The sequence below is a fragment of the Silurus aristotelis genome (assembly GCF_946808225.1).
Source record: "Silurus aristotelis genome assembly, chromosome: 17".
NCBI lineage: Eukaryota > Metazoa > Chordata > Actinopteri > Siluriformes > Siluridae > Silurus > Silurus aristotelis.
The window spans coordinates 7,437,905-7,463,067 of NC_139590.1; the positions used below are offsets into that span (position 1 = coordinate 7,437,905).

General features: G+C 38.2%; 1 protein-coding gene and 1 long non-coding RNA gene across 2 annotated transcripts; both read right to left on the bottom strand.

The window, feature by feature from the left end:
* Positions 1-1,423: 1,423 nt before the first annotated feature.
* On the bottom strand, positions 1,424-1,648 carry LOC310740267. Its single transcript, XR_014537613.1, has 2 exons — positions 1,558-1,648; positions 1,424-1,526 (listed from the first exon to the last, which is right to left on the bottom strand). It is a non-coding gene; the product is annotated as an uncharacterized lncRNA (long non-coding RNA).
* Positions 1,649-2,057: 409 nt separating this feature from the next.
* On the bottom strand, positions 2,058-24,772 carry eftud2 (elongation factor Tu GTP binding domain containing 2). Its single transcript, XM_083566797.1, has 28 exons — positions 24,658-24,772; positions 23,337-23,481; positions 23,070-23,244; positions 22,855-22,933; positions 22,694-22,769; positions 19,143-19,208; positions 18,625-18,660; positions 18,425-18,515; positions 18,240-18,322; positions 17,240-17,406; positions 14,025-14,149; positions 13,859-13,922; positions 13,680-13,770; positions 13,453-13,588; positions 12,846-12,973; positions 12,579-12,772; positions 11,350-11,461; positions 10,219-10,359; positions 9,979-10,080; positions 9,780-9,862; positions 9,380-9,466; positions 8,935-9,061; positions 8,557-8,644; positions 7,777-7,895; positions 7,483-7,577; positions 7,135-7,288; positions 4,826-4,933; positions 2,058-2,581 (listed from the first exon to the last, which is right to left on the bottom strand). Exons 2-28 carry the CDS (start codon positions 23,436-23,438, stop codon positions 2,486-2,488), a joined length of 2,925 nt encoding a protein of 974 aa, XP_083422923.1. The 5' UTR covers positions 23,439-23,481; positions 24,658-24,772; the 3' UTR covers positions 2,058-2,485.
* Between the last annotated feature and the right edge of the window lie 391 nt (positions 24,773-25,163).

Here is a 25,163-nt window from a genome sequence, read left to right on the forward strand (position 1 = left end):
AGCAAACAAACAAAAAACTAGCATCTGGGTTTGTACGTTTTTGGAAAGTGAGCTACCGCTTCTTAAGTTATTGCTAAAGAATTTTGAAAGACATAATTACAAGATTTAGTTTTTTTTATTCTACACTTGTAGTCATTAAAATGATGGTCATATTAATTTTTGTTTACCTCTATGCTATGTTGCTGTATGCTAGTTAGTAGCAGAATGTAGCATGCCCATTGTGGATAAATTAGCCTGCTACCGTTTTTATGGATAGCAAGATTTTCAAATACTACTGTATATGAAAGGTGTTCTATTATGATTATAAGTTTTCATTAGTGGGTACTTTCAAGTATTTCAAAACAGGATGGTTTTCCTGAAGTAGAAACCTTGAATAATTCACTATTTAAAGAACCTGAGTAAGACTCCTGATTCGATTATACCCTCTGCCCATGTATGAATTGTACTATTGCTTTAAAACAAACTCTTGAACAGTTTTAAGCTTTGTTGGATTTTGATGATCAAGAATAATTCCAGTGAGGGTTGAAAGCAGAGATCACATGGACTGAATGTATGCAAAAATAAGGCTTGGTGACAGCCTATGAGACATGTTGAGCCTCATGCAGTAGGATTGCTGGGAAGCTGTCATCAAATCCTCTTAAATGTTTTACAGTATTTGAATGATTGATCTTGGAAACCACATTTGGATGTCATACCCATCGATCTTACTAATTAGCCATCATTTATTTGACTCATTTTGATATACTGCACTGTAATTTGATCGGGCGCTTCATGCTGTCTCCTGACAGCCTGCCAGGAATTGGATTACTATATTTAATTACAGGAAAGTGACTCAAAAATATTTGTGGATTGCTTCATACTGCAGTCATCGTGCGTTCTGCCAACACAGACGTACTCCAAAGCGCCACAAACAAATCTGTGGATAGACATAATAAAGTTTGACCTATGACGGCTAAACATATTTGCCAAATAAGGACATCCTTTGCCTTGTTTCTTCTGACAGCATTGTCATCCTCCAGACTGACAATATTCTCCTTTTGTTTTTTTATCCTGTCTGGAAGGAGGAAGTAGTGTAAATGTGAAAGACACCAAATCAAAAGGATAATCTAAATAAATTTGAAGGGAAATTGCTGCATATTGGAGGATAATTTGGATTTAAATTGTTCAATATAATTCGAAAAAGAAAACGTTTAAAGACAAACAAAAAGAAGACCGTGATTATTAGACAAAGAACTAAATCTATTCATTTTGACTAGTAATTTGTATGACTGGAAGAAATTTAGTAACAAAAAAGTAAAAGAAAATTAATAAACCAGCTATGAATCATGATTTTTCAGCTTTCAATTGCCTCAGCATCAGGGTGATGTCATCCTACTGTGCGTAAGACTGCCTTCTTGTGGCCTAACCAGATTTCTGATAAAACTAAACAAGCCAGGGTGAACCTTTATTAAGAAATACTCAATACTGGGGCTGTGCTGTGGCACAAGATAACAAGGTCCAATAAGTTTTATTTCTGTAACACCAGACTTGCCACCAGTGTCTTCCTGATAAAATGACATTTCATACTTTTGTCAGTTACAAATTGTTTCATGGACATGAATTTATGGGGACATTGTTCATTGATAAATGTATATCAGCTATAACCACTGTTTCTTCACCCTTGTTTTATCTCCAAGATGCAAGAAACCAAACCTGAAATCCTACAGCTTCAACTGGTAGCAGATGCAGACAATAAAGACTCCTTCCATAAATCCTCATCATCTTCTCAGGAAGCATCCCAATGTCAATGATTACACACATTTATCTGTCCATTTACATAGAAGTCTCAGGAGAACTCTTGTATAAATAGTTACCACAGACACAAGGACATATTCGAAGGAGTTTGTTGATACAGCACAGCTGGAACTACTGTCAGATTTTATATTTCATTATGTCAAATTAAGTTATTTTTTTTTTTACCTTCAATTTTCCCTTCCAATAATGTATGAACTGACTGTGTATTTTATATTACTTCAAATACCACAAATTGAAGCCCACATCCAAATCCTGAACAGATATTCCCATATTCAATAGTTTTATTTCAGCATTGTACAAACAGATGTTTTATTAAAAACGACAAAAAGCTGCACACCTGTTTTCCATCATTTTACTGTACAAAACTTTCTTGTACTGCGATATAAAAAAATATTAACAGTTATCAGTGTGACACAAACTGATTTCTTTTTTTTTTTTGATAGGGGACAGTCCTTCCCCTGCACAAAACAAAATCCATGACAAATGTCTAAAGAAAAAAAAAACAATCAGCAATCATACCACATACTATAATTGCATTCTTAACCATCCGGGCTTGAACAAAGGAATCTCTGTACCACACTAGATCTCCTACTGCTGGCATTAAGGAATAGGATATTAAAGAGTCTCACTGCCAGGTGTTCGGGTTTGGGTGAAACCAGAGGCCAATTTTTTTTAAACCTGCTCATTTTGATCACATGGGGTAGTTCAACACAACATCCTGCTTGGCCAGCTCCAACAACATAGGATCGTCGAAAAACTTGCTGATACTGACGTCCTCGCTTAAACCCTGCGGACAGAGGGAGGAGAAAGAAACAAGCGTAAATGTAAAAAAACGGGCAGGAGGTAGTTTTTTTTATTTGGCAATAACAATGGCAGGGAAATTACCACACATTATAGATGAATGCGGATTTGTAAATAAATAAATAAATAAAATAATAAATGCTGAATTGATCCAACAGCTATTTCTTAAGAAGAAAAAACAAGACGGCTAGAAAAAAAAAAAAAAAAAAGACCCAAATGAAATCTACTGGAATCCCTTATCAAGGCGAATTCTTTTTGCATCCAAACTATATGCCAAAAACGTCAATATACTTCAAGAACGAAGGAAGCTACAGTCACAAGGACTGACGATTAAATGAATAAATTATTAGATAAAATCCTATGCAAACTTCAATCCCAGACCAAACTGATGTCTCATGTATAGCTTTAGTATTCTCTCGTTTTCACGACTTAATTTTCTCGCGATCTTGACAAACATTGTTTCTTCGTGATCAGCGCTTAATTTTTCTGTGTATTCAGCACAAGAGCATCACTGCAGAATCATGGATAATCACAATCGCCTTTGATCAGCGAATCAATCAAAACTGAAATAGCTCCGTGTCTGTCAGTGATTGACGACAAGAGATTTCTTACGGCGTGAGGAAAACGGGTTTTTACGTTGGGATCACGAGGAATTTCATTTGCGCTAATCCGTGATGACACAAGAAAGAAAAAGATATCATAACGGATGACATCTGTGCAAATAGAATTTGCATTGAACTTTTATTAACCAAATTATATTGCAATCACAAACCCCAATCAAACAGAGTTTGTGTGAAACAATATCGATTCGATCTTGAGGATCTGTGCTCATACCCGGCCCTAATCAACATCTAATATCCTGAGAAAATAAATAAATACATAAAAGAGTAAAGGTGGTGGGAGTTTAGTGGTTAAGGCATTGGATTTTGGCTTCGAAGGTTGTGAGTTCAAATCCCAGCCACAACACGCTGCCACTCCTGGGCCCCTGAGCAAGGCCCTTAACCCCATAGCTGCTCAGTTGTATGAATGAGATAAATGTAAATCGTTCTTGATAAGGCAGTCTGCCAATCACCATAAACTTAAATGTAATATAAAGACAAATTAAAGAAGACAATGGGAAACATATCCCACAACTCAATGCCAACATCACAAACACGGATGGCTCCACCCCCCTCAATCTTTTGCCATAAATATCCCTAAAAAATCCGTTTAAAAAGGAAGGGAGCTTTTTAAGAAACGGTATTTTAGATGCCTGACCTTGCTGTGACCTTGACTGGCTCAATTTCAAACTCTAACCAGATCCTTTGCTGGGTAATGAAATAACCACTGAAATCCAGCAAACATTCCAGCAGTGATCTTGTGACTTCTCTATAATGAGAGTCTCGGATGAATGTACAGATGAGTGTGTAGGAAGAAAGAAATAAAAAAGGAGGGAAAAGTAGAAAAAAAACAAACAAGAAAAAAAAAAGAAGCCTACAGCAAATCTGCTCTAATGACATCGCAGATATGTTAATCAGTTGCTGGCGACGAATCTCATTATTGATTAGTTAAGTGGCTGATTAGGTAGCAGCATCACTTCATTAAGTGAGGACAGAGTTTAATGACGAAGGATAAAGCAGTGCATACAGCTACACCACTGCACGACAGTTTTATTCCTGAGTATGAAATGATCTATTTTATTATGTTGTTACTATGAAAAAAAAAAAAAAAGTGAGAATGACCACAGAAGACATGTTTTTCTTTGGCGTTTCAGAACTATGATTATTTCCTAAATAACCTCCCAAAAAAAAAAAAGGCCTCAGCTTCTCTGATCTAACATTTTCTCTGCTGTTTAGTGTCTACGACATTCACCACGTCGAAATCCCGTGGTCTGTTCTAGTGGAAAGAGAGTTAGGGCTTCGGAGGGGCTCAGATTATTTATACAGAGGCCCCTCATGGCGGTCTGTTACACTGATGGAAGGCGAAGCGGGTTAAAATATTTATGTTATCGTCGATGTGATTTGTAGTGTAGACCTTCATTTTTCCCCTTATATCCTCATTTTAGGTTAGTTTACATTTTAAAACATCCCTTGATACACAATTTTGGTTTATTGCTTGTGAAAGACTGTAGAAGAGAACGAGATGAATGATATACAAATATATTCAAATTTATGCACCTTTTTTTTCCCCCTGGCAAAATGACCTTCTCAACTGCAATGTGAAATAACGTGTGAAAAAGAGGAAATCGTACCTTGCGTCTACGAGTTTTGATCATGAACTCTCTGGCGAGATGAGGGGCGGGCTGAGGCTCTAATGGCCTAATCACAATGCTCTTGTCCAGAGGATCACCAGGAACAATCTACAGGAATAAGAACAATGAAAAGACGGTTAGTAAGACGGAAATTATTATAGGTTGGCACGAGCAAATCATGTGTCGGGCATTTCGTAAGGCACAATCCATTGATTCTTTGCACCATTATGTAACATTAAATCAAAGTCAGTGTCACCACCTGAGGTAAACTATGTGCACATGTTTATTTGTATGCTGTGAGCCAATCTTGTTGAAGCGCAATATATATGTGGCACCAGTAACCATGAGAATCCCGGAGATAATACTTTACTGATCTGCTATAGAGCTCTAAACTTAACTCTATTAGACACCTCTGAGATAAATTGGAATGCTGACTGCACCCAAGGCCTTTTCATCTCACCTACATCATCAACTGACTTTACTAACGCCTGTGTGTATGAACCCAAATCTCCACAAGAACACTCCAAAATCTAGTGGAACATCTTCCTAAAACAAGTGACAGCAAATGATGACTAAATATGGAATGAGATGTTCAAAAAGTATTTACATTTACAAGTATGTGTGTGGGATTATTATAATTTTTTTTTGAAGACATAATATTTTCCGTAACATTAACAGTTCTGACAGAGAGCCACTGAACCTCTCAGCTCATGCTTGGATGAGATTCTGACACACTTGGAAGTTGCTGGGGATAATAGTATTTGCCAAACGTAATTATCCCCTATACCACAGATCTATTTTCATAGTACATTTCAAGCTGCCAATGGCTCCAAGATGTCTTGTTTTCGGTCCATATTAAATGCTAGAGGTCGACCGATTGATAATAAGGCAGGCGCGTCTGCCACACCAAACCATGCGTGCACTTTCTGCGCTTGCATGAGAGACATAACTTTCCAATACCAGCAGATGGCAGTAATCTGTATTCCAGATCCAAACAGGGAAACCGTAAAGGCTAGAACTGTAAATATATAAAGCAGGCAGCGTTTACAACTGCCATGATTATTACTACTGGATACATGTAGCTTTTTTCAATCATGTCTGCTAAGTTGCAAAGACAAGAGCAAGAATGAGCATGTTCTATCTTTTTTTTGCTAATTCGGTAAGCTAAATAGGTAATCAGATTCTCTTTCTCGGCGATGAGCTTCTCCGCTGCTCAACCTGCAGAATTGCAGAGAAACAGCCAATGCCTTCTGACTTTAGCCAACTGTGCAGAAAAACACTAAAGCCGGCCGACACTCAAACCCCCCCTCACATCGGCCAGAGAAAAACACGTATCGGTCAACATTTGTTAAATGCATCATGTTACTGCGCAATTACTTTCGATTTCTCAGCAGGAAGCTTAACTATCTGTTTATACAAGAAATATGCCAACCATCCTGCAATGCCAATGTTTGCACTAGTCTGTGTGCTCAAATCGGTTCTCACGAAACATGCTTTAGGAACCGACGCCTTTGTGTCTCTGTTGCACTGTTGAATGTGCGGTTCTGGTTCAACATTTTAACAGCGTGACTCAGACAGTATATACAATACGGTATGGTTTCTATAGTAACAACTAATTCAACGAAACTAAAGTGTTTTAAAGTCATTAAATATTGACGCTATTGTGATGGTTAATACGGCGTACAGTGTTGTATGTATAAAAGGTTACAGCAATACAGAATCAATGCAACAAATCAGCTCTTGGAATAGTGACTTATTTTAAGATCCGATCACCAGAGGTGTAACGAAACATTATATTCGGGCTTTTGTTTCAGAATTTCTCTTAAAAGGAGGAAATTCTGACAATTACAGATTTCGTGGGAGTGAATAAATGACTGATGGATGGAATGAAGAAATGTTTTAACCTATGCTGAATAAGTAAATTAGTTAAGTCGATCCTATCTTGAGAAAATTAAATAATTTTTAAAAATAATAAATAAATAAAAAGCACACGGACACGTATATAAATATTTGTTTGCCAAATGGGGTCTAATTGAACTATTAAATTCAAACTATTGATTTTTTTTTCATTAATTTAATTTAATTTTATCAAATAAAATGTATGACAATTTAATAGATTTCTCAATTTATTAAATATATTAAAAAAGTGTTTTGCATTCATTAGATTTATTTAATTTGTATACATTAACATTTTTATAAAATATGATTTTAGATAATATATAATCAAGCAGGTATTTTATAAAAAAAAAAGAAAAAAAAAGATTGTATGTCACCTTAATATTGTACGGTGAGTGTGTGTCTAAGTGTACCTGCCAGTGGTGGAACACACTCAGTGCAAAGGCCTGTCCCTGTGTGTGTGTACGCAGATCGGTCTCGAACCCAAACGAGTCGATTGCAGGAATGAAAGCCTTGATGGTGTACAGAGGCGATCCAGGGATTGGTGCATCCTGTGTCACATGACCTCTGAAAAGACAAAGCGTTATTAAAATGTATTAGACGCATGACAGCTTTTAATCAATTTTCTATAAGAGCGAGTCGTTTACTCGCAATTCAAGAGAGTGCTGAATGTAATGCTGCTGTGTGTGACAGTCAGCAGAGTCAGCAGCAGCCTAATTCCCTTCCCCATCCATCTGTTGTGTGTGTGTATGATGTGTTACCTCCTGCGTGCCAGTACAGTGTAAACAGCAGACACACAATCAGCAGGAGCTTGAACCTCCACAAAATAATAGGGTTCCATCAGCCTGGGTGTAGCCTGAAACCAACCAATCAGAACAAAGTACTGAGTACTGGCACAAAATCAACAGTAACAGAGAGCTCAAGCTCATCAATTAGGATATTGGTTAGGAAGGAAAAAACACTTCAATACGACTAATGGAAGCAGTGATTACTCTGCAGGACGAACGGTCGCGTAACACAAGAAGAAAAAAAAAACAAAAAAACAAGCTGCTCACCATGAGGAAAGCAGAATACACCACTCTTCGTGCGGTGGGAATGACCTGGCCGCCTCCTCTGTGTAACGGCTCCTGAGCGATCACCGCGTCCAGGATCTTAAACTTCACATTGCGAATGGCTGCGGCGACACAAACACGCAACAGCGTTACCAAGACGACCGTTTATTCCCGATTGCTTAGTTTAATATTAAACCTCTAAAAGTCAATATTATTTCCAGGATATTCTCCCCAACATTAGGCTTCATTAAACTGTCATGCTGGCAAACTACAGTATTTTCAAGAATAATTCTCTAGATAATAAAATTCAAGTGAAAATGATACATAATTGTGTCAAATGTTGAATTTTTTCTCTCTGATAATTCTTTATAGGTAGAAGTCATGTTTTTAACCATAAAAGTAATGCTGAATGGGTTGAACATCTAAAATCAGTCTATATTCGAATAAACGCTGCTTTAAAGATGGAAATAGAAAAGAAAAAAGATGCATAGGTTAATAATAACACATTAAATTAAATACAGATTGTCTTAAGAGTGTTTACTTTCAGCCAGTTGTGTAAAAGTGAAATAAAATGTTTATATACAATTCTGGGTTTTTTTTCCAGAGAGCGGATTTTAAGATGCTAGAACTTGATTTTCTGATTAATAAACTCACAAAACAAGAACAAGATTACATTTTAGAAGAATGTGGAATGTTCTCCTTGGAAAAAGGTTTCCCAAATATGACAAATATGCTTGCTGATACTATGCATGTTGAGGATTGACTGTGATTTGAGTGACTTACGTTCATCACACAGAGGACCTTCTCTAGTTCCCCACTGAAAGCCCTGAACAATGCTGTCCTTCACTGAGCCAAGGAGGGCTTTGTCCACCTACACACACACATACATACACACACACACCCCAAGTAGAATCAGAATTGAACTTTACCCCAGTGTTAAAACCACACCCCCCCCAAAAAAAAACAGCAGCTGATGTCAACATATTTTTACACCCACTCTCCCACACACCAAGAGATGCAGAAGATCAGCACCTAAAAGGTCAAGCCTGTATACACACCACATGCCAAAGAACAAATAAACGCTTAGACCTTTATGGTAATCGTTTGGCAAAAGTCCAGTTATACGATAAATTACCCTGCTAATGTATCAGATATTTATACCTCAGAGGGCAGTGTGTCGTCTACCAAGATGTTGGGTCCAGTGGTGTCTGGTCCAAAAGCCCAGATCGAACGAGCTGCCAGCAAATCCCAGTCATACTTAGTCTGGAAGAACTCTCCCAACTTCTTTCTACAGACAGAGAATGAAAACAGAGTTGACAAATTGGAAGAGCTGTGCACTAAATGGTGTGTGACATCTGTCCTGGCTGCACAGAAGTACACCTCCTTCCGTTAGCTAGTCAAGACTATGCTAGGCACATACAAACAACCAAACGAATTTTGTCGTCTGTTTCGTTTTAGACATCTGTGACAAAATGGATGAGAAACTAAAACCAGTTCATTAATTCCACACCGGACCAGGTGTTGTTTTTCAGTGGTGCCATAAGTAAATACAAATGAAGTACAATGTCAAAGACAGATCAGTTCAATGAAGAGTGAGCCTTTGCACCTGTTCCATGTAATCTGCACCACCTCGTTCTCGATATCTTCAGCAAGGCCTTTCTCCAGAGGCTCAGCAATCATCGTGATCTTGTTCCTGGAATTCAACAAGATAAAAAAAACACAAAGAGAAGAGATTTTAAAAAATATATTTCAGCAAAATGGGACGGAAAAACTATCCTGCCTTTTTTTTTATAGAAAGATCATGCAGGTGTTTAAAAAAATATATATATAAATAAAAAAGCAGAAACTGTAGCACAACAAACCTATTCAGCACAGATCTTGCAGTAATGATGTAAAAATGTTGCACACATTTAAACAAAAATCACTAGCGTACTGGATTACAGAAAGCAAAGATTCTTAAATTCTAATTTGCATGCTGTCGTATTGTAACTGTTTGGTTCACATACTTTTTATTGGGTGTTTCAGCGAAACACTTAAGAGACGATGTTTCCACCACGGTTTCACAAAAGGTCACTACAGGGTCAGCAACCTGAGGTGAAAAGTGTGAATTTTTAGAATAGTGTCGAAATCAGGACAAAAAAAAACAAAAATTTGAAAAATGTTAAATGTGCCAGAGACTGTATTGTGTAATAACAGGAGCAATACCTTGATGTCAATCTCGGAGTACATCTTTCTCAGATCGTGCATGACGCAGTCCAGATAAAGCTCACCTGTACCCAGGATAACATGCTCTCCAGATTCCTCCACCTACACACACACACACACACACACACACACACACAGAAAGCAGTGCATTTAGGTCAACCGTAAATTAGCAACCAATTTACAGCATTGATGAGTAGAGTGCAGAGCCGTAGTGAGTGTATATGCATGGATGTGTTTTACCTTTGTTGTAAGGGATGGGTAGCTCTTGTTAACTTTTCTCAGTCCATCCAACATCTTGGGCAGCTCAGAGGGATTCACAGGTTCCACAGCGATTTTGATGATGGAAGCAGTGTTGAACTTCAGCGGCCTGAAGATCTGGGCCTGGACACAAAAACATATCACTATGTGGTACAAAAAAGTCTTTGATAGGAAGAGTTTTAATGATTGCATAGCATACAATGAAGTTCGACTGACTCATCGGATATGCGGATTAATCGGCACCGATTGTTGATTGCTGTAACTATCGGCAAAAATCCATACCGATAGTTGTTCCTGCTTGCGTACATTGCCGGAGCAGCTGTGTAGGTCCGCCGTCATTACGAGGGCAGCCTCTAGAGGCAAATCAATGACGCCACATGCTGTTTGTTTTTACACGCGAGACTGCGCTGAACGGAAAGAGCGATATTTTACAGTATTCATAAATGATAATGTATAAATTTTTTTTTTTTCTTTCAAATAATCATATTTATTTTATAACCCATTTCATGATCCAGTAAGTTTTTTTGTAATACAGTGAGGTACTATTTTACATAGTGTTTTTTTTTATTTTTTTTTATCCAGAATCCATTTTAAAAAACATCACTTCAGTAATCGGTTTTCAGGAAGTACGATCCAACCAAGTTATCGGTAAAATCCACCTCTAGAACACAGTCAGACCTCAGTGACTACTCTTATGTTGGAAATCATTGAACAGTAAGGAAGTAATGGGAGCAAAAAGTGTCATGAATAAAAAGTGACAAGAAATTCTAGCAGAATGAAGAAAAAAAAAAAAAAAAAAACAGAATGGGAAAAAAAAAAATCGTGCACCAAAAATATCTATAAGGCAGAGATCCAACAACTGTCTTTCCATTAAATCTTGACTCTACCTTAGTGAATAAGACTTTATTAAAATTAGCTGTGAATGTCAGATTTGTGCGAGGCAGCCACCTAGTGCACACTGTTACACACGCATCTCACAGACGATTCAGAGGTACAATTCTGTCCTCACGCATAATTGTTTTTCCAGTGTTCCCCTCGAGACTAATTGCTCGCTCTGACGCACGGCGCCTGTCACTTCACTTGGCGTCTCTTCACACATACAGCAAGTCTCACCTCTTCATTGCCTCGAGGCTCTGTGATGGTTGCTGTTTTTACGATGGGCTGGTCGCAACCTTCAATTAGCACCCAATTGCCTGCAGGGACCCGATTCACCTCAATCTGATACCTACACACACACACGCACACACAGATAAGTCAGATGTAGATGTTTATATGCATGCAATGGAAAAATATAGACAATCTTTCCACAATACACTATTAGTATGAATGCATTATTATTGTAGAAGTTCACCTTGACAAACGTTTAACCTCATCAACCTTCTTAAAGAGAGGAAATTAGGCCTGTTTTGTCAAATATATAGGCAAATACACAAAGGCAAGGTTCCGTTCTATTCTTATTTTGTTATACAGGTAGTCGTCGACTTACGACATTTCGATTTTACGACCACAATCGCTAGCCATGGCGTACGACAGTGTGTACCAGCTTCCGGCATCATTTCACAGTACTGTACATATAGCCTACTCTACTTACGACCAAATCGTGTTACGACCGGTCTGTCGGTCCCAATCGTGGTCGTAAGTCGACTACTACCTGTACTGCCATTTTCTTTATGATTACAGCTATTTGTATGTGCCACACTATAAAAACGCAGTTTTGACACCACTGTCGAGATCCAGTGTGAATCTGAAAAGGTGCTTGATACGCTTCGAAAAGAAGACGTCCAGGACATATTCCGGAAGTGGCAGGAATGCTGGGAGCGCTGTGTTACTGTGCAAGAGGACTTGTTTGAAGGTTATAGTGTGTAAACTTAGATGAGTACTTTCTTGTCAATAGAGCTGGTCTCGAAGCTTTTTGATACTACGTCTTATATACTGTTGTCATTTGCATGGATTGAGAAGTTAAAGCCATCATGGCTGTTTGCAGGGCAAAACTGACTTAATAGACACAAATAATGATTAGCAGTGGATGATAAGATTAATACACTTATTTGAATGAATTTTAATAATCAGATGGTAGACAGGAAGGGGGTCAAAAACATAGTTTGTTTGTGAATTGCATGCATCTGTGATACGTCTCTACTAATAATGAAGCTGTTTGTGATTAATCCCTGTGTCATTTCCCTTAGCAGTTTGAATACACACCTTCCAGCCAATCAGAAATTAGTATTCCGAATGACCATGGCATAATAGACTATAATACTTTTGTCAGCAATTATTCCAAGATTGAGACTAGTTATCAATGTTAAATATGCAGTGGCAAAACGGTGCTTCAAGGTCTTCACCTGGCTACGGAGATCCACAGGCGTCCGACAGTGCAGATCTGCGAGTCCTCTTCATCCTCCAGTGTGTAATTCTCTCCTAGAACTTTCACCGGTTGTCCTGCTTGCAGCGTTCCGCTCAGAACCCGACCAAATGCGTGGAACTGCACTCCGTCGTCGGTGCTGTACATCTTAGTGGTGTGACACATTAATGGACCCTGACACAAAGAAAGAAATTAGTACAAAGTATGCTGCAAACTACTGTCACATGCACACAATTACAAGACATACATCAGGGTCACACTCAGTCATGGCCTCGCCCAGGTCCGAGTCCAGTCCTCCGGTGTAGCTGTGTTCAATCTTGGCTCTGGCGCCCCCTTGAGGAGATGGGATGTGCTGCACGCACATGTCCACAAAACCTGCGACCACAGATTTGGACGCAAACAAGCAAATCAGGTACAGCTTGATTCAGATTAACATTTCAATTCATTTTTATTTGTAGAGCACTTTTAACAATAGACATTGTCTCAAAGCAGTTTTACAGCGATAATACGGTTATAAGAGAATATGTAAACGTTTGTTTTCTATAATTGTAAGTTTGTCCTTAATAAGTGAGTCAGTGGTGACCGTGGCAAGGAAAAACTCCTTGAGATGGCATGGGGAAGAAACCTTGAGAGGAACCAGACTCAAAAGGGAACCCCCTTCTCATCTGGGAGGCACCAAATGTCTATTCATTAATTGTGCAGTAATAGGCGATTAATTGAACCATTGTAGTAGACGGTTGATTATTAATTACAGTCCAAATCCATCCTCAAAGTTCTTGAGTTGCTCAGTATTTACATGGATCTTTATTCCATGCAGAAAACATGGCCATTAAAATTGCTAGGAAATCCCAAACCTGTAAACTCCCCAAAGAAGCGATTGCAGACGAGTCGCAGCAGAGGCCGGATGTTGAGTTTGAGCTCCTCTTTGGTCAGGTGGATCCCCAATTCATCCAGTACGCGAGGCAACGAAGTGTCCACATCCCCCACCACCTACAGAGAGTATTAAGAAATTAAAACTTTAACTGCTGGTCATAAAAAAAACCCCTAAAACTTCCAGTCCATGTGTACGACTCGGCCTTACCTGAGAAAGGATCTTATAGAGTGGCTCCAGTACAAACTCAACAAAGCTGCGTTGCGAGTTACTGTTGGGGGCTTTTTTCGTGAACTTCCTCCTGATTGACAGACAGCACAACCAATCACGTTGGAGAAAAGATCAGAGAAGCTGCTCGTATTTTAAACAGTGGTTATAAGGATTCTTACGTTTTGGGGTTGAAGTAGATGTCTCCCCAGAGTCTTTTTGCAAACTCGTTGTAGTTTATGTCACCTGATGAAGAAAAAGAAATAAAATAAACACACTCACTCTGACTGCCGAACAGTCCAAAAATGCCAGTTTATCTCGGCGTGTATATGTCAATGTGTAGGTTACCGTAGGTATCAGAGTAGATCTTGGCGAAAGAGCCGAGGGTAAAGCAGATGCTGTACTGCGAGGAAGAGAAGCACACGTTGCCCAGCAGAGGAGACACTACTAGAGACTCATCAGTTGTATATGTGCTAAAAGAAAATTAAACAGAAAGGTACAATTTTATTAATCTCACTGGATGCATTTAAAAAAATATTTGACATTTAAATTTATTGTATAGAATTTAACATAATTAAAACATTTGGATTAATTTTTACTAATTATGTCTACATCAAAGAGGATCCTACATATTATGCTCTGAATGTAAATGAGTGTATAATGCTTCATATACAGGGTTCCCACTCTTTCATAAACACCAGATTTAAGGACTTTTTAAGCACCCTTTATTTTATATCAAGCACCTATTAAATTCACCCCGAAAACACACAGCATCATGAAAGACCTCTTAGAGCACTTTTCACTTACACTTAACATTTACAGTAAAGAGTAATAATTCTGTTTTGAATGTGTAGGATTCATCAATTTAGACCTTTTTGAGTAGTCGTGTTCAAAGGAATTTAAATTTATAGGAATAAAAATCAGCGCAAAACGCTGCTCGGGAAAGTTTGAGATTGTAAAGATACATAAAAAATTTTATTATTTATATATATATATATATATATATATATATATACATACAGTGAGGAAAATAAGTATTTGAACACGCTGCTATTTTGCAAGTTCTCCCACTTAGAAATCATGGAGGGGTCTGAAATTGTCATCGTAGGTGCATGTCCACTGTGAGAGACATAATCTAAAAAAAAAAATCCAGAAATCACAATGTATGATTTTTTAACTATTTATTTGTATGACACAGCTGCAAATAAGTATTTGAACACCTGTCTATCAGCTAGAATTCGGACCCTCAAAGACCTGTTAGTCTGCCTTTAAAATGTCCACCTCCACTACATTTATTATCCTAAATTAGATGCACCTGTTTGAGGTCGTTAGCTGCATAAAGACACCTGTCCACCCCATACAATCAGTAAGAATCCAACTACTAACATGGCCAAGACCAAAGAGCTGTCCAAAGACACTAGAGACAAAATTGTACACCTCCACAAGGCTGGAAAGGGCTACGGGGAAATTGCCAAGCAGCTTGGTGAAAAAAGGTCCACTGTTGGAGCAATCATTAGAAAATGGAAGAAGCTAAACATGACTGTCAATCTCCCTCGGACTGGGGCTCCATGCAAGATCTCACCTCGTGGGGTCTCAATGATCCTAAGGAAGGTGAGAAATCAGCCCAGAACTACACGGGAGGAGCTGGTCAATGACCTGAAAAGAGCTGGGACCTCCGTTTCCAAGGTTACTGTTGGTAATGCACTAAGACGTCATGGTTTGAAATCATGCATGGCACGGAAGGTTCCCCTGCTTAAACCAGCACATGTCCAGGCACGTCTTAAGTTTGCCAATGACCATTTGGATGATCCAGAGGAGTCATGGGAGAAAGTCATGTGGTCAGATGAGACCAAAATAGAACTTTTGGGTCATAATTCCACTAAACGTGTTTGGAGGAAGAAGAATGATGAGTACCTTCCCAAGAACACCATCCCTACTGTGAAGCATGGGGGTGGTAGCATCATGCTTTGGGGGTGTTTTTCTGCACATGGGACAGGGCGACTGCACTGTATTAAGGAGAGGATGACCGGGGCCATGTATTGCGAGATTTTGGGGAACAACCTCCTTCCCTCAGTTAGAGCATTGAAGATGGGTCGAGGCTGGGTCTTCCAACATGACAATGACCCGAAGCACACAGCCAGGATAACCAAGGAGTGGCTCTGTAAGAAGCATATCAAGGTTCTGGCGTGGCCCAGCTAGTCTCCAGACCTAAACCCAATAGAGAATCTTTGGAGGGAGCTCAAACTCCGTGTTTCTCAGCGACAGGCCAGAAACCTTACTGATCTAGAGAAGATCTGTGTGGAGGAGTAGGCCAAAATCCCTCCTGCAGTGTGTGCAAACCTGGTGAAAAACTACAGGAAACGTTTGACCTCTGTAATTGCAAACAAAGGCTCCTGTACCAAATATTAACATTGACTTTCTCAGGTGTTCAAATACTTATTTGCAGCTGTATCATACAAATAAATAGTTAAAAAATCATACATTGTGATTTCTGGATTTTTTTTTTTTAGATTATGTCTCTCACAGTGGACATGCACCTACGATGACAACTTCAGACCCCTCCATGATTTCTAAGTGGGAGAACTTGCAAAATAGCAGGGTGTTCAAATACTTATTTTCCTCACTGTATATATATATATATATATATATATATATATATATATATATATATATATATATATATATATATATATATATGTATAAAGAAATAATTTATATAAGAACAAATTCAGTAGACATTATATAAAGGCACGCAGAATATGATTATTTGCTAATATATCATGTGTCATATACACATCCATGCAAAGTACGGCATGTAGTGGAATGCTTTTTTTTAACAACTGTCCAACATGGAAACATGAAAAATAGAAATAGAATATAGATATTGACAAAAGTACAGATTAAAGTAATTCAGTGTGATTTGTCCTTAAAGTGTCAATGTGCAGTATAAAGTGACAGTGACACTGAGCTGTGAAAGTCCCGAGTTTAAGTGACAGTCCAGAGCTTTATTAATACAGTGTTTATTCTAATTTGTACAGAGGTTTCTTTCAGACACAGCAAGTGTCACAGCTCAAACCACAGCAAGAGCATCAGCTAACACATCAACTTCAGCTAATTTTTTCCATGCTACCCCATCTCCACCCCGTTATTAGCGGTTCCGTTCAATTTTTGACAGCGCATATGACAATTCTTGGAATAGCATTTAATTTTACCGAACAAAATGTTTTTAATTTAATTTAAGCACTTTTAAGGACCTATATTTGTTTTCTAGTACTTTCCAGGCCTTAAATCAATGAGTCTGAAATGTAAGTACTTTCAAGAACCCTGCATATATACTCAGATCGTTGGTGATGCTGCCTTCTAGACAAACTTGGTATAAATGTTATATTGCAAGTCAAACTATTCCAATGGTGTTTTCGGAACACTCCCTAATAATACATCAAATGAAATATATTTAAATCAATTCTCCTCCACAATCCACTTCTTTAACAAAACTCAACCATCCCAGCCTTGTATCTCCGATTATCCAGTGGTAAGCAGATTTAGAGTTTCGGAGGAGGTACCTGAGCATGCCGTTGACCTCGTCGACGATGTGTCGCAGTTTGTAGTAGGCGTCAGTGGGAGGCAGTTTGAGCTCTAAGATCAGCCGGTCTATTTTGTTGATGCAGATGGTGATGGCCAGACGCTCCTGCACGGCGTGTTTAATAAGACGCTCCGTGTTCAGCATGACCTACGTGTACGTGAAGAGAAGGATGTAGAATAAACATACACTGAGTGAAAACGGACGACTGTTGCGTCTATACCCAATCTGGAGAATTCCAAGTTCTTCCAAATATACATTATTACCAACTAGAGGTTGACAGATGCAGTGGTTTTGCAGATTACTCGGCACCGATAGTTAATTGCTAGAACTATCTGCAAAAATCCATACCAATGGTTTTTCCGGGTTGCATTATACAGTACGACAGCAGCCTCTAGAGGCGAATCATTGACACTGCGTGCTGTTTATTTGACGTGTCATTGTTATTCATTTCGGATGTAACTGTTAAAAAGTGTTAATTTTTTGTTTCATTCTGATGTCTTGTTTTCATCAATATTTATTCATATATTTGTTTTTATTTTATTTAGCACACATGATTTAATGCTTTTTTTATTATTTATTTTTTTAGTATTATGGAGTGTTATATTTGTTTGGTTTTTAATCCAGTATCCATTTGAAAGTTTACCGCTTAATTAATCGGTTATCAGTAAAATCCGGTCAACCTCTAGAACCAACCCTGTGAGAATGAAACCTACTATATGATTTTCAAAGAGCTGCTCATGCTGAATCAAAGGGAAAGTGAAATGCACTCAAAGAAAAGCACTTACATGCACGAGAGTGCACGGGCGCCTATGACTGGCGTTTTTTTTGATTGACAGGAGAATGAAAGTACATTTTCTCTTTATTCTAAAATGGTTGAATTGTGTGCTAAAGGATTAAGCAAAATAATCTGCCCTACACAACCAAGACCCAGCATCATCATCATCACCACCATCATTATCAGCAGCAGCAGTATGACTCACCCCCTCAGCAGCATCGATGAACAGCACAATTCCATCAGAAAGCCTGATTCCTGCTGTAACCTCATCAGAAAAGTTCACGTGACCTGAGTAATGAAAAAAAGTTCATAACTGCGGCATTACCTCCGCCCTTTGGTTCCAAGTATCTCAATGTACTTTAAAATGTAAAAGTCTTCAGTTGTGTATACCTGGAGTGTCCATAATATTGAACAGGTAGGATTTCCCTCTCGAGTCAGGAAGTACCATTGTCACAGGTGTGCTTTTAATACCAACGCCACGCTGCATAAAACACACATAACAATAAAATCACCCAGATATTACACGCAATTTTAGTACACATGCAGAAAACTGCCAGGAAGCAAAATAGTATGGTTCGAAATAGACTTACCTCTTGTTCGGTGAAAAGAATATCTGTATAGCGCAGCTAAAGGACAGGAAACAACAAAGCAATCTTTTAACCACAAGCTTTTGGAATAGACTTTTACTACGTACTTTCCAATATCTGCGTTTTATTTTTGTTACTGAACAGCTGATCAAGTGTTTTATCCACTACGCATGTATACACCATCCATAACTTATCATTGCACTACTGTATTTTCCACCCATATTTATTCTGTATATACGGTATTATACATTTATATACGTACATGTGTATCATGATGTAGCGTGTTATCTTCCTGATATTTTACTATATATAGCAAATCTTATTACCTATTGCACCTTCTGTACATATGGACCCATAACCCACTGCTATTCATTGTAAATAGGCCCCTTTTGCAGTTCTGGTTAAATCCGAAGTGCATTTTCATTGGCTCTATAGTAGTACCTCGCACAATAGCAATCAAGTTGAATCTAATCTAATCTAATCTAATCTAATCTAATCTAATCTAATGACTTTACACTTACATCTGCATCGTCTCTCTTGCGGATTTCCGGATGAGTCTGTTCAATCAGGCAGTCTACAAAGCAGGTCTGTGAAAAACAAATACTCGTTTCACTTTAAGCAGCACACAAACAGCAATATAACAGTTCAGGTCATTGAAAGTCAAACGTGATGTATTAGAAGTGAAGAAAACAGGTGGAGTAGGTGGAAAAGAGTGGCATTGACAAAAAGAGAGGAGGCAGAGCTTTGGGTTTGCACAGTTGAAGATGCTGGAGGTGGGATGTTTTGGAGACGAGGTGAGAAAGGCACGATTGAGATGGTTTCATCACGTGCAGAGGAGGGACATGGGGTATATCGGTAGAAAACTGCTAAGAACAGCAAAGACGCGAATTCCTCTCCACTGCTTCTCTTTCTCTACCCATCCCGAGGTATCCAGCGGTTACGCCAACTCCAGTTGTGTGCCACCTAATGGAGATTTCGGACCTTCAAAGAGAAGATGCCGACCCTGTGAGGAACCCGAGCTAGATAGGAATATGCCAGCTCCAGGTGGATACCACTTCATGATTTCGGACATTGGACTTTGAGGCTAAACTACCTCTTAATCAATAATTAAAAATAAACATTCTACATATGCTGTTTCTCCATCATTTAACATTCAAAGGCTCTGGTAAGCAGGACTTGGTGTTGAATCTATAATGATATCAGATCCTTTATGAGTTGCTCAGGAGCCCCTGCTTCCAAAACTCCAACTGATGGAAATACTGTAGAAAGGACATTACTCAATCGCACACTTTATGATCAAGATAATTCTCACTCTCGGGTCATTTGTGATGTTTTAATGATTTATAAATCACACTCTTGGTGTCACCCAAATGGGATTGGATTTCTCATTTGAGTCTGGTTTTCTTCCCCATGACATCTTTCCATCCAAAGCTGCTGAGACAATGTCCATTGTGAAATGTGCTACAGAAATAAACACGAATTGGATTGAAAATGAATGCTGAGGATGGAGCTGCCAGGCAGAAGAAAAAGAGGAAGGACAAGAAGGAGATTTATGGATAGGGTGAGGGAAGACATGAGGGCTTGGTTTGAAAGATGTAAAGGTCAGAGTAATATGGAGAAGGATGTTCAACTGTGGCGACCCACAACAGTAGCAGCCAAAAGAAGAAGAAAATCAAATATAGATTTCTGATAAAAGTAAACAAGGGTGTTTATAAAGCTCACAATATAATGTCTCACAAGGACTTTACAATAATAGTCACGATACAACCGTAATGTTTTTGCAGCAAGTCTCAATTTTTCTCAAATTATAATTTCTGATTAACCTCACAATCATAAAATACATTTACATTTCTTATATTTTTATCCTTCCTACATACACAGGGCTCAATTCTAGTGTATACAAACATCAGTGACAGCGACCGCATTTTGGTGCACATCATACTGTTCATGCTTGTGGGTATGTGACCAATAAAATGTCAATCTGATTGACACATTAAACAGCCTGATGAATTACATGCATTTTAAAAGCAATGCAAACTTTTACACTTTATAATAAGTGCATACATATATAGAGCTCACCATTTCTGATTGTTTCTTTTTCTCCCATTATGATATATTTATATTGTCTCTTCTAAAATATCTCAAAGATGAAAAAGGGGGAACGCTTCAAATAAAGCTCATACATACATACATACATTATATATATATATATATATATATATATATATATATATATATATATATATATATATATACACACACATACTTGAAACCATGTTTCAATCTTTAACACAAAATACGGTGTGTGTGTGTGTGTATATATATATATATATATATATATATATATATATATATATATATATATATATATATATATATATATATACACAGTGGGTACGGAAAGTATTCAGACCCTCTTAAATTTTTCACTCTTTGTTATATTGCAGCCATTTGCTAAAATCATTTAGGTTCATTCTTCTTCCTCATGAATGTACACATAGCACCCCATACTGACAGAAAAACACAGAATTGTTGACATTGTTGCAGATTTATTAAAAAAGAAAAACTGAAATATCACATGGTCCTAAGTATTCAGACCCTTTGCTCAGTATTTAGTAGAAGCCCCCTTTTGATCTAATACAGCCAGGAGTCTTTTTGGGAAAGATGCAACAAGTCTTTCACACCTGGATTTGGGGATCCTCTGCCATTCCTCCTTGCAGGTCCTCTCCAGTTCTGTCAGGTTGGATGGTAAACGTTGGTGGACAGCCATTTTTAGGTCTCTCCAGAGATGCTCAATTGGGTTTAAGTCAGGGCTCTGGCTGGGCCATTCAAGAACAGTCACAGGGTTGTTGTGAAGCCACTCCTTCGTTATTTTAGCTGTGTGCTTAGGGTCATTGTCTTGTTGGAAGGTAAACCTTCGGCCCAGTCTGAGGTCCAGAGAACTCTGGAGAAGGTTTTTGTCCAGGATATCCCTGTACTTGGCCGCATTCATCTTTCCCTCGATTGCAACCAGTCGTCCTGTCCCTAAAGCTGAAAAACACCCCCACAGCATGATGCTGCCACCACCATGCTTCACTGTTGGGACTGTATTGGACAGGTGATGAGCAGTGCCTGGTTTTCTCCACACATACCGCTTAGAATTAAGGCCAAAAAGTTCTATTTTGGTCTAATCAGACCAGAGAATCTTATTTCTCACCATCTTGGAGTCCTTCAGGTGTTTTTTTAGCAAACTCCATGCGGGCTTTCATGTGTCTTACACTGAGGAGAGGCTTCCGTCGGGCCACTCTGCCATAAAGCCCCGACTGGTGGAGGGCTGCAGTGATGGTTGACTTTCTACAACTTTCTCCCATCTCCCGACTGCATCTCTGGAGCTCAGCCACAGTGATCTTTGGGTTCTTCTTTACCTCTCTCACCAAGGCTCTTCTCCCCCGATAGCTCAGTTTGGCCGGACGGCCAGCTCTAGGAAGGGTTCTGGTCGTCCCAAACGTCTTCCATTTGAGGATTATGGAGGCCACTGTGCTCTTAGGAACCTTCAAGTGCAGCAGAAATCTTTTTGTAACCTTGGCCAGATCTGTGCCTTGCCACAATTCTGTCTCTGAGCTCTTCAGGCAGTTCCTTTAACCTCATGATTCTCATTTGCTCTGACATGCATTGTGATCTGGAAGGTCTTATATAGACAGGTGTGTGGCTTTCCTAATCAAGTCCAATCAGTATAATCAAACACAGCTGGACTCAAATGAAGGTGTAGAACCATCTCAAGGATGATCAGAAGAAATGGAAAGCACCTGAGTTAAATATATGAGTGTCACAGCAAAGGGTCTGAATACTTAGGACCATGTGATATTTCAGTTTTTCTTTTTTAATAAATCTGCAACAATGTCAACAATTCTGTGTTTTTCTGTCAGTATGGGGAGCTGTGTGTACATTCATGAGGAAGAAGAATGAACTTAAATGATTGTAGCAAATAACTGCAATATAACAAAGAGTGAAAAATTTAAGGGGGTCTGAATACTTTCCGTACCCACTGTATAATATATATATATATATATACATACACACACTTTGCACTGACCTTGCCGTGGTGTAAATGACCGCACAGAGTGACGTTTCTAATCAGTTCAGAGCTGTCCATTAAATCAGCGAGAAATCTGCAAAGCAAAAGATTTTGGTCATTTTCCATGATGTCCAGATCACTCAGAAGGAACATTTTGTATGTAATATATGCAGACTCACTCCATCTCATAAACTGTAGCTGGAAGTTCCTGCTCTGTCAGAGTGAACTGCTTCGTCTTTACAGGCTTTATAATAGGCTCTGACAGGAGACAGAAACAGAATGATAGTTTTGGTTCTTTGATTTCCATCCTGGATACACTGCAGTTATGAAATTTGCACTGGACATAAAAATGAAGCTCATGAACATATGTGAGCATGACGAGTTGAGAATTCACCAGTAAGTGGCTGCGTGTCCTCCTCCTGCACGATCGTCTCCACTTCGGGCCCATAGACTTCCTCTGCAGTCGGATAATACTTCTTATCCTCGTGCAAAACTACCTCCATGCCGCCGCCACCACCACCCTCCTCATCACCGTCAACCTGGTCTTCGTCATCCTCATCCTCATCCGCCTGGAAACACCACACACGTTTCATTGTATGATTTAACTCTTTCATTAAACATAGATGAAATATATACGATTAATCTCAGAGATTCTATTTACCTCAACCGCATCACGGTCCTCTGCCTCCATGTCCTCATCCTCATCAGAGTCCAGTTCTGGCCCGATGTAGTTACCGAATTCGTCATACAGGTCGTTCTCCATGGCGTTTTATCCGGTGTGGTTTCAAACTAACAACTCTGGCACCCTGAACATGGGAATGCAAATATGAAGTGGAGGAATACAGATTATAGCTATGTTTACAATTCCACCCTCACCTCTTATTTAATACACTGGTCAACCAAATCTAAAACAATCATACATTGTTACAGCTCATTGCGCTTGTGCACATTGGTATTTGGGGTTATTAGGTACATAATGCACACCATTATTTTTTATACATGATTTCTCTCTCTCGCTCCCTCTCTCTCTCTTACATATATAAAAGTTATAAAAATCTGGACATTATATATGTGTGTCCAGATTTATATTACTTTTTCTCAGGTTTCTTTCCTATTTAAAATTGTATTTCTAATTTTTTTTTTTTAAACCTGCCTTTTTTTTAACCTCTGGGTTGAAAAGGAATGTTTACTGAAAGTATTAAATGAAAAAAAAAAAAAAACAAATACCAAAACAAATACAAAAAAAAAAATGAAGTAGTAGAAAAAGAAATTTAATTTCCTTTAATTAACGTCCTTTAATTTTTTAATTTTTAAATTTTTTTTTGCATAAAGGTAGTAAAGTCTGAAAATGATAAGTACTGCAAAAACAAAAAGCGTTTTGCTGATTTAATTTTTTTATAAAATTAGAAAAAAGTGTGGATAATAAGCATGAAATTGTTTCCTGAGCAGTTTAGAGTATTATTTTACGTTTTTAATTATAAAACGTAATGTGTAAAAAAAAAATAAAAATCCTTGATGATTAAGAACGCTTGCAAATTGCATTATTTATCACAAATAATTTCTGAATTTTTTTTTTTTAACATTTATATTCACACTCTCTCTATAAGTGCACTATACACAGTAGATCACATGTCCTGCATCCTACATAGTGTGCTTCATGTCTAATACGAAAGACTTTCCCCGGATCTTGAACAAATTTGTCCAGTTAACGAAAAAATAAATACAACATCCAACAGATTTTTTTAAAATAAACAAATAAAAAAGGTAAACGTGTTGATATGAACTAGTCAATACATCTCTCATGCACAATACATGTATGAATGGGATCAGAACTATAATGCTACACATGCTAACGTTAACCTGCCACTTTACACTGTTCTGTTGCTCTTTTGAACAGAATATAACATTGTTCCTACGTATATTTCTATAAATGCGTATTGATCATTAGCAATGCGCACGAAAAAGAAAAAGAGTAAACTTACGTATTGGCGGGTTTTCCGTATTTATTCAGTGTTTCCAAACACCGCACACCGCCAGGCCCTTACACCGCACAACGTAAGTCGAACGTCGATGACGTCACGATCAAGGCGCCTTTCGCTGTGCCTAATAAAAATGTTGCCGAAGAAGAGATGAATGGAGGGATGAATTTTATCTTCGACGTATTTTGTTAAAAAAATATAGTATGAGAATCTGATTGTGTTACAAACATTGATGGCTCTTCAAAAAATTATTAGATGAGCATATCTTCACTCACTGACTATCTATCTATCTATCTATCTATCTATCTATCTATCTATCTATCTATCTATCTATCTATCTATCTATCTATCTATCTATCTATCTATCTATCTATCTATCTATTCATCTGCCTGATAGTCTATCTATCTATCTATCTATCTATCTATCTATCTATCTATCTATCTATCTATCTATCTATCTATCTATCTATCTATCTATCTATCTATCTATCTATCTATCTATTCATCTG

Bases quoted from the DNA above. Each gene is read 5' to 3' on its own strand.
- eftud2 (XM_083566797.1), bottom strand. From the start codon at position 23,438: ATGGAGAACGACCTGTATGACGAATTCGGTAACTACATCGGGCCAGAA. The intron at 9,062-9,379 runs GTGCAAAGGCTC...CTCTGTCTGTAG, and splicing joins GTGCAGATTACATGGAACAG to AAAGAAGTTGGGAGAGTTCT. The intron at 8,645-8,934 runs GTATAAATATCT...GTGTGTGTGTAG, and splicing joins ACGACACACTGCCCTCTGAG to GTGGACAAAGCCCTCCTTGG.